Source organism: Theropithecus gelada, chromosome 4 (assembly GCF_003255815.1).
Source record: "Theropithecus gelada isolate Dixy chromosome 4, Tgel_1.0, whole genome shotgun sequence".
In the NCBI taxonomy this organism is placed as follows: domain Eukaryota; kingdom Metazoa; phylum Chordata; class Mammalia; order Primates; family Cercopithecidae; genus Theropithecus; species Theropithecus gelada.
This window is the reverse complement of record NC_037671.1, coordinates 114,066,957-114,077,579: the sequence shown is the minus strand read 5'-3', so window position 1 is coordinate 114,077,579 and position 10,623 is coordinate 114,066,957. Positions and strand designations below refer to the sequence as shown.

The 10,623-nt window shown below is 42.0% G+C and overlaps 1 protein-coding gene across 4 annotated transcripts in view; it reads right to left on the bottom strand.

The window, feature by feature from the left end:
- Window positions 1–2,485: 2,485 nt before the first annotated feature.
- The window catches only part of SYNE1 (spectrin repeat containing nuclear envelope protein 1), a 528,817-nt gene continuing 520,679 nt past the window's right edge, over window positions 2,486–10,623 (bottom strand). For all 4 annotated transcript variants that reach the window (XM_025384518.1, XM_025384520.1, XM_025384522.1 and 1 more), the window contains one exon: window positions 2,486–3,473. In XM_025384518.1, the coding sequence (XP_025240303.1) occupies window positions 3,233–3,473 (241 nt within the window). In that variant the 3' untranslated portion in view covers window positions 2,486–3,232. The remainder of the gene's footprint in view (window positions 3,474–10,623) is intronic.

Sequence of the window (10,623 nt, the reverse complement as noted above, 5' to 3'; positions counted from 1 at the left end):
GTATAGGCTATCAGTCAACCCCAACCTGCATTTTTATAGTAAATCTCAGGACTCGGCATGCTGAACTTCCCATCTGGGCCTTCAGAAGTCTTCTCTTCTCACTTCTTACAAAAACAAGGGAAGCTCCTGTGGGTCCATTTTCCAGGAGGGACATTCCTGCTCCTCAGCCATCATTTCCCAAAAACCCTTTCATTTCTCCTGGGATTTCCTATTAAGTTACTACTTTTAGATTCTAATGCCTTATTTTTCCATGTTAGCTTTATTGGATTCTTTGTCCACTTTTCTAGCATTTCCCATTTGCTTGTGCAAATCTCCTTACCACCATGTTATTAAACCTTCCCTTCCCATCCTTCCTGGTCAGTGGATGGTCTCTTTACGCCCTTCTTCACCCAGCACTCATTTGGGACACCATTCCCTCTCTCTAGGCCACAGCAGGGCTCCTGACAGTCCTCACTGCAGAAATGGGAGCTACTTCAACCATCATCCATCAGTGTCCTTTTATCTCCTTACTATTCTTTAGACCATCCCACATCCCTTCCATGAAGCTTTCTCTCTCTGTTGCTAGAGCAAACGCTGAGTGCGGGTGAGGATGCTCATGGCCCCATACCCCCCGTCTCCCCATCACTGGTGTCTGGCGTGGCCCTTGCTAAACTGGCCAATCGATCATCTGGGGAAGAGTCACGACCTCATGGGTTCAATGTTTGCACTCACCGGGGCTCCCTACTTCTTTCCTGTTCGAAGGCTCTGTTGTTTAAATCTTCAAAAAATGTAATGGAAATGGACGTTCCACACCCCTTTGGGGGTTTCACAGGGTTTTGTGAAAGGCACAAATGGAATGTATGCTAAGATCTTTCTTAATTGAAATCAAATGTTTTTTCTCAGCAACATTTGCCGTTTGATTCTTCAGTGATGGGAGATGCCTAGGAAGTCAGCTGACGGTGATGTGGAGAAGAAATGCCTCTGAAGTCTCTTTGCTCTTGCCTTTTCCATGACGACACTCTCATTGTGTGGGATTTCCATAGCCCTCGAAGGGCAAAACTGCTCCGGAGGGAGGACTTCCCCTTCCAGGTATTGGGAGGAGTGACAGGGGAGTGAAGGAAGAGCGAGGCCTGAAGAGGGTCCCATCTCGGATGAGGGTGCAGGGCACCCTTCAATGCTAATGGCCACCGCTGCTCACAGCCTCTCCGGAAGCAGGAAGATGGGACACTTTAACCACAAGGTGGTCTTCTCTATAAAATAGCAATGGGGTGGGGGGGATCCATCGTGTTTCCTGTGGAACACGATGGGTCCATGCCACGGGCCGTAAGATACAGACAACCTGATGACAAGAAGCGGAGTAGTAGAGAGAAGTCTTAAATACAGTGTGAAAGTGATCAGGAAATTTTTCAAGAAGGAGGTGGCTTGTGAGCTGAGTCTGGTGAGGCAGGCAAGGAGGAATGAAGTTAGGGAAGTACGGGGCAGTGCTTTCCAGCAGTTAGGAGGAATAAAATCACCTCAGGCATCTCTTTAAAATGCCAGCTCCCAGGCCCTATCCCAGAGATTGAACTAGAAGGTCTGAAGCAAGCCCAGGACTGGGAAAGTTTAGCAAGCCCCAGGAACCTTAGTTGAGATGGACTCAGACTACCTGCATTATGGAAACCACAGAAGGCAGTTTCAGGCAAGGTGAAGGGCCTCAGTTTGGTTTAAATACTCAATTTAGAGCAAGATTTGTAAACTTAAATACCTCTGGGGGCTAGGGTGATACAGACCTTGAGAGAAGTTGAAGGTTTACAAGTACGAATAGGAGATTGTCTCCCAATTCTGAAAGGAACAACAGCCAACAAGCTCCAGCAATTACTGCCATGCAGGAATACGTGCTCCAGACTAGGGCACCAGAGCTGTCTACAAGAAGAGAAGCCAGAGACCTGAGTTTTACATCCCCCAGAAATTATTAAATGATACATTAAAATGCCATGAGCATCACATAATTCCATGAGGGCCACTATAGTAGGCAAGTTCAGAGGAGCAAAACAAAATCTCATTGCATATGGACTTAAATGATAGAAGAAAATTGTATTTTATCTGGTAGACAATGAACAATAGAAGGCTTTGCAGCAAAGAAGGAATCTGAACAGAAGTGTGCTTTAAGAAGATTTCTGTGGCTGTTGTCTGCTTACAATGGAATGGAGAAGGGACTTCAGACAGCAGCTCCTAGGAAGCCCCTCCCAGTGTGGAAAAGGAATGGAGAAGAGACAATGAGAGGTTTCCAGAAGCAAGAATTCAGGAGATTTGATTGCCTATGGAAGGAGGAAAAAAACGAATCACCTAGGGTCTTCTATGTCTAAATCCACACTGCCTCTTGTCATCCTTTTCCTTTAATATATACTTATGCTCCAGCTTCATTCATTGCACAAAAAAAATGATCATTTAGGTTGCATTCTGATCAGTGCCTGCTTAATAATGAAACTTAGAGTTACTTGTTTAGGGAAAAAAAGCACAGACAAAATATTTTATAATATCTATAATAAATGCAAAGAAATCAATACAAACAAAACTTGGCTTTAGCAAACTGTACATACATAAATATCTTTTTTTTTAACTATAACATTCAACTTTTTTCACATAAAGCCTTCCATGATCTTATTTATTACATCTAGTTTTTCTTTATACCTCTAAAAAAAGTGCCTTTTAGATTTACAGCTTGTGCTTCTAAAGCAAAGGTTAAAACATCATGCCCCAAAGGAAAACAAGGTAAAAAGGAAGCTGCCATATAAGCTCTTAAAAATTGTATGTTACAAGGTTCTAAAATCTCTTCAGCACTGGTTGGTTGGTAGATTGTACGACACTGACATGGTGCTTGGGAGGGTCGTTTATCTGATGGTTGGAGCAGCACCATGGGAAAGCTGCCCAGATGGTCTACTGAAGTCCTTGGCTATGCATAGAATGGGCCAAGGGCCCAGAATTCACGAGTCCAGGGAACTTTGGGGGTCCTTACTCAATCTCTTTAGTGCTAAGGTTCAGAGTCTCAAACCAGGTATCTTCCAAACCTTCTTGTCGTCTGTTTGTTCTCCTGTCACTGTTTATCCTCCACCTCCAAAGCCATGATTTGCACACAGGTGATCTGGAGGAGGGCTAAAGCTGCCACACTGAGGGCTTTTGCCAAGACCAAGGTCCTCTTGTTGATAGCTTGGGATTGCTTATGACCCGATCCTCCGCATGCTACCAGCACTTCTGCAGATGGCATCTGCTTAGTTCAGAGTGGAGGAGGGCCATTCGTGTATCTGAGCATGGGGTGGAATGACCGGGCAAAGTTGTTGGAGAGGGCACAGCTGTAGTCTTCCTCTGACATTGGTACAAGGCAGGCGAGCCCGATGAGGAGCAGCAGGAGAAGCTGAAGGGGAAGAGCTGCTCGGAGGACTCTGAACAGGAAGGCGCGGCTGGACCGATCTGGCCCAGGCTCAGAAAGGGAGGAATCGGAGCCACCTTTTGTGGACCTGAGAGAAGAATGGACATAAACAACTCAGATAACTCCAGTGTTGGATGGATGCTGCTTTTTGCCTCTGCACCTTCCTGGAAGCTAAAGGGCCATGCCAAGCACACCCCAGCCTGGCGATCAGCTGCCAGCCTTCCACCGTGTGCCCAGGTCACCCCCACCACCAAATGAAGTTGTTGGAAACTGCACTGATGAGAAATAAACATTTAGTCAATCAACTAAACGTAACTAATTGGGTTCAAATTCTATTCCTTTTATCCCTTACTTTCGTGAAGCATTTTCTAGCAACAAAAATAACTGCTCTATACACATTCTACCAGCATAAATTAAGTAGATCCAGAATAATTAAAATGTAGATATTTGATGCAGTACATTTTTGTTTTAAGAATATCAGGAACATTGTTAAGCAAAATTAGTTGCTGTCAGAATCATACCAAGTATCCCATCTAGCCATCCTGGATTTGCCAAAATCCATGCAGCGAAAATAAAAACAGTCTTAATCATTTTGCACAGACCCACAAAAGCTTCATTAATCACAGAGTATACCCTGGTTTCATCTTGCACTGAATCAGCATCAGGCCCTGACATTAGCAGGTTCCAAAGCTGTACGAACAAGGAATAGCAGTGGGGTTTGTCTACAGAACACTAGTGTTGTATGATGTAGATGCTAGGCTGATCCTATCACTGATGTCGTTACTTTGGAAAACAGACACCATTTTCTGAGGAGGATGGACTGTCATCCTGTAGCCCCTTCTACACTCAAAGTGACAAGTTCTTCTGGAGGATGGACTGTCATCATGTAGCCCCTTCTACACTCAAAGTGACAAGTTTTTCTATTTCACTTTTATCTTCCTTTTAAACAGTGCATTAGAGATTGAGTACAGGTTTCAGAGCTCTTAAGAAGGACTGCCTGGAAAATACAGGATCTGGAAGTAGATTCTGAGTTGGGTGCTGTTTTCTTTTTGTGAACAGCCATTAACTTTTTTTAGTTACTAGTAGAAAAGATGAAGAAAGAAATGTTGTTTACAACAGGCATCTGGTGTACACACAGACCCATACAACATTGAATGAGCAAAAATAAGAGACACAGCTAAAAGAAACATTCCCTTACAACTAGTATAAATTCCCTAAGGGTTTTAATATCACCAAGGATAAGGACACTGAATGTGAGGCTACTGGAATAATATGAGCGTGTGAAAGCTGTATTGGTAACTGTAGGTTTGGCCCAGAAGAAAGCACTATGTTTGTAGCTCACCTATTAGCTGTTAATTTCTGAAGACAGATTATCCTAATATCAGTGGGGGATGAGGAGTGACACCTGAGAAGATGAATATTAAAATAAAAAACAGAAAGAATACCCTAGAAGGGAACAGAGGGAGTATTTAAAACTCTTTTATTAAACCATCAAAGAAAAATGGGAGAGGGCCCGGCACAGTGGCTCCCGCCTGCAATCCCAGCACTTTGGGAGGCTGAGGTTGGCGGATCACTTGAGGCCAGGAGTTCAAGCCAGCCTGGCCAACATGGTAAAAATACAAAAATTAGTCAGGCATGGTGGCATATGCCTGTAGTCCCATTTACTTGGGAGGCTGAGGCAGCAGAATCGCTTGAACCCAGAAGCCGGGGGCTGCAGGGAGCCGTGATCGGAGCACCACTGCACGCCAGCCTGGTCAACAGAGCGAGACTCTATCTCAAAAAAAAAAAAAAAAAAAAAAGACAAACAGATTTGTTTGGCAAAACCCCCAAGAAGCAGCCCTGCACCACACAGTGTTTCTAGTATACTTCTTGTGGCGTAAGGAAAAATCAAATCACTGGCTTAAATTGGAAGCATGCTCTTTTCTGAAGTCCACACAACTAATGGCAGTGCAATGTAACCTTGAACAACTCACTTCATCTCTAGGTGCCAACCTCTTCACTAACCTCTTCAAATTAGAATAGATGGTCTTCCACCTTTTAAGTTCCCTGTTTGATGTTTTGTCTTCTACTGATTTGTCAGTATAAATAATCTCCCAAGAAGTCACAAGAGCTCAATCACCATCTAGTGGTCAAACTGATTAACCGCCCTTGTGCTAAGACCAATGAGTTATTCCTAATAAGCTGAAAATGAAAAAAAAAAAAAAAGTATATTTTATGAACATAAAAGAAATATGTCATATACCTTATTAGTGGAAAAGGAAAATAGAAACTTCTTGAGTTACCTGAGCATAAAATATTCACGTTGAGACAGGGCCTTAGAGAGCATCCAATTCATCTGCTAATTTTGTAGGTGAGTAGCTAAGGACAGTTCATGTTTACTCTTCTAATTGCTAGGCAGCACTCTGAGCATTTCTATTGGGTTCTGTCATTTAATCCCCACAGCAGTCCTCTGCGGTGTGTACTTATTAACCTCATTTTATAGATGATGTGAAAGAAAGCTCAGGGAAGTGAAATAACTAGCTCAAGCTCACACCGCCGGTGGCAGAAGATTTCAACTCTGTGATTTTAACTACCAGAACCTGGAGACTCTAGACAGGGTGAACAACCTGCTCCAGATCCCACAATTAAAGGAAGAGGCCTAGCAGGAACTCGGGGTTCCGAAATCCCTGCCCACCGCACTCTCTGCTGTGAAATGTTTTGCCAGCTGGTGATATGAATAATGGTAATTCAGGTCGTATTCATGTCACAGGTATCTCACATGTAGAAGCAAAGAAGAGAATCCCGAACTTGCATCCTAAAATACTTGGAAACAAGTGGTTTCCTCGTGTCTAAAATAAATGCCTCTGGTCATAAGGCCTCACAGTATCCGGCAGATCATCAAATCTGTGTGGACGTGGGGACATTTTGTTTTGAGGCAGTTATAACCACGGGCAAGTAAATTAGTCCCTCTGGCCTTCAGTTTTCTCATTTGCAATGATGAGGGGTGCATTGATATCCTAAAATTGTTCTGGCTCTCACGGTTTATGATTCAATGGTTTGCCTTAAAGTGTCTTAAGAAGGACAGGATAGCTACCCACAAACTCTGGATCAAATTTTCTTCAAAATGTCCCTTCCCTGACTTTAAAATACGCCCTGGCAACCAACACTCAACACCTGTAGCTAGATGAGTTATAACAGAATGACAGAAGAGAGCTCCACAATTCCTAGTTATTAAATATCTGACTAATTTTCATTAGGAGGCATTTAAGGACTCTATTGATGGGAATATTTACATATATAATTGATAATACAATCTGACAGAGCTGAATAGCTCCTCTTTGTCAATGTTAAATTCTTTGTGCAATTAGGTCAAAGATAAAGATCAAAACAAGGGCTGCCCATTGACCAGTTCACTCCTGAGAAAAATGGCAAACCATTGAATCATAAACCATGAGAGCCAAAACAATTTTAGGATATTAGTGCACCCCTCATCATTGCAAATGAGAGAACTGAAGGCCAGAGGGACTAATTTACTTGCCCATTTTTGATAAAAATGTCACCATTTACAGAATATGGGCTCCTATGTTGGAGTCTGTTGAAGGACATGGCACATTTAACAGCACCGGAGCATTTTTAATTAAACTTAAATTTATGCATGACTTCTAATGTTGAAGAACGCCAAGCTAGGAAGAAGTCATGGGCTGAGATGGGGACAGAGAGAACATACAATACTCAATGACTATCCATGCAGTTGGCTGCCCTTGAAAATATCCAAACTATCCACTGGGAAAATGCCTGTCCCCTTGGGGTAATTACCAGAGTTTCAACATGCCCAAAGCTGCTGCTTCTTCAGGGGGAACTTGTTCTAGTGATTTTAGTATCAAGAAGTTAATGGTCCCAGGGAAAGGGTTATTTTTAATATTTATCTACTGTCCTAAAAGTCACTTAAGTTTTAGAGTCTTGGGAAATTTGATAAGGGAAAGAACAAAGGCGACTTGTTGACTACTCACTGGTCATTCTCCTCTGGCCTTATTACATACATGGATGCCAGTTTAGATCGTGTTTATATAGGAAAACTTAAATGTGTGAGCCTCCTTAAGGAACATCATCAATACAGATATATCAGATAGTTCTGTCCAGAAAAAAAGCGCTTATTCTCTACAAGTAAATTTTTATTTATTTTTCTCACTTCCCTCACTCCTTCAAATCTCCAGGTAAATAGTTGCCCAGGATTTGTTTCACCTCTGTCCCAAAATACCTAGACAATTGCAGGATAAGGAGAATGGCAGGGAGGGAGTAGTGACTAAAACCATACTCTTCAAAAGAAAGGGTATAGGACACACACTTGTGAGAAGTCTGAATGCCATGCACATGGGGTATGACTCACTTTGAAAATTGTTCATAATCAAGGAAATGAAAATGAGTTAATTTTGTGCATACATCATTTAAAGCCAAATGAGAAAAAACTTCTAATTTATTTTGTTACTTGTCAGCTAACACTGGCAGTATGTAACAGGAATTTATTGTGCAGAAATATCTAGATTGTCCATGATCTTGATCCTGCCCTTACGTGTCTTGTCTTTGAAACCCAGTGTTTCCTGGATATGTGGTTCAGGAGACAAGTTTCCAGAATCAAGTTAGAACCCAGGTCTTTTTTTCCAAACCAAACATTCTGGCTAATCCTAAACTACCCGAGGCAGCCTATGGTGGCCTCAGCTCTAAAACCATTGTTTAAAGGCTCCTACCCATCAGCGGCCCTTCAGCTGAGTGGTATGGTTAACAGGGTACGGTCTGGAGTCAGGGGAGACCTGGGTTCAAATCCTACATCTTTACACCTCTGATCCCCGGTGTCCTTGTCTACAAATTGGGAATATAGCCATGTCATGGGATTCTCATGAGGGTTAAAAGAGGTAACATACATAAAATGCTTAGCATGTATACAATTAAGCACTAAATAATTGAAGCACATTAAGTACTAAATAAATGTCAGCAACTTATCACTATTATCTGTATAATTATACCAATGGTGTGCTGACTCATACCCTTAGGGGTTGGCTGGATTCAGCCTTTTCTCTCAGGAAAACATACCTGATTTATTAATAGTGCTTTCAAGGATGTGATAAATTTCTCAAACTGCCTGTCCTGTTCCCTGGAAACACCAGGAAGGCCTACCTCAAATAGCAACAGAGAAAACTACTGGAGCCTTACCCTACAGCTGTCCTTGGGGCACAGGTAACCAACCTGCCTTAGAGGGGAGAGGCTCTGTGCTGAGGCTCTTTGAATGCTTTGAATAAATAGATCCCCAGATAATTCTGACAGAAAAGACTTGAAAACAAATTCTACAAGAAACTGAGTAGTGTTTATAGTGAGGCTCTAGTGTACATGCAAAAAACCCCCACTGCCCTTTCTTAAATATATCTGATTAACTTGAATACATTTCTCAATGAGGCCTTTTTTCCCTCTTTCAGTGTTTCGGCCAGTCATTTGCCACTTCTCATTCCATCTTAGTTCTCTGTAAAGAAGGTGCCAGAGACTTAAGGTGCCCAAGGCATTTTACAATTCTAAGCTTTAGAATGAAGTCATCAATTTGCTCCATCCAGACTACAGAACAATTATTCCTTTGCCTTGCTGGAAATTGGAGTGAAATCTTTCTAGTTGTCAATTTCAACTCAGCTGCAGTAGCATTTTGAAGAATTAATGGTGATAAGGTTAGAAAATTTTAAATCAAATGTAGGGAAAAAGTACCAGCTAGCGCATCATAAGCACTTGCTTTGAAAGCATGCTTCTAAAGGTGTTTAGCCTCAAATAAAAATCACAAATATGGTTATTACGAATGCACGCACATATTTTTATGTTTCTAATTTTAAGAAGCTCTGGGGAGCTCCCTATAATGATTTAGGGAATCTCTAGATTCTGATATACTGCAAGTCTTTTAATGGTAGGAATAACACTGAATTAATTTTGTAGGCCCAGGGCCTAAATTTAGTAGGTGTTCAGTAACTATTGGCATCAATTCATATGTAGGTTTAAAATACTGTATGAAGGCATAGAATCACCACCATCAAATCAAATTGAAATATGTAACAGGCTAGTATAATGTTAACATCTGACTTTAAACAACAACAAAGAAACCAAATGAGTAACTCCTCCCTTCAAACTAGTAGTTTCTTCCAACTCAGTCTCTTTCTCCTCTCAGGAAGAATGCACATCTAAAAATTTCCCATTGCAGACCGCTGGAAACAACATTCTAAACTATTTATGCTTCTGCAATAACCTTTCCAATTTGCTGGACCAGTGCAAGATTCAACACAAGATATCTCAAGTCTCAATGTAAAGGAACACCACGACAGCCTTGACTGTGGGTGAAGTTCATTCTTCCCCAGCAGACTCTGCATTTCATTGGCGGGGTTGGGTGTGCCCCAAACAGAGCTGCTGAGGGTAATGAAGCCCAAGAATGTTCAACCACAACCTGTCTGCGAAGGTGTTTGATGACGTTTGCCGTTCAGGTGAAGATTATTTATGTTCCAGTTCCACCTGAGTAGCAAAGTGAACACTATGCTGAATACTCAGAAAGATGTTAATCAACCGTGCTGGACAGAGCAGAGCTGAAAGGCGCCTTGTGAGTGCCATAGTGAGAATGTGGCTGTCCCAGCTGCAAAGCCCTGTTAGGAGGCATGAGGAAGCACTTGCTGCCCTAAGAAATGATGCCGTTGACATTTTCAAAAGGTCTATGCGGCTGTCTGAAACAATGGGGAGAGCAGATAGACGCAATATTTGGGAACCACAGAGTGACTGCTGTTTGCATCGTTAACGTAAGCGCTTTCCCCTTTCTCATCACCATCATTTGTATCAACCAAAGAACTGATCTCCGGTATCCTCAAAGGAATGCTCGGGGATATTCTTCACCTCTGTTCACGGCACATCAGCAATTTGTGGGGAAAAGATGGACTGTGTAACACAATGATCTGTCTGAATTGTCTCTACTTATAGGGGACTGAGCAAACCTTAGAGCATCTGCGGATGCTCGTCATTATCTTCAAAAGTCCCCATGAGTTTTTCTCCATATTTTATGATTGCTATTTTGTTTAGGATAGAAAAAAAACCTCATAAAATTGTCTTCAAGCCAAACCAAAGGAAATGAAAAGAAAAAAAAGAAAAAGAAAAAAAAAACAGTAAAGGGAGGTTTAAAACCAGAGAACATATGAAAATATGTTCTGCCTGACTTCAGCCGAGTGGGAAGGACCAAACGAAAGAGCCAG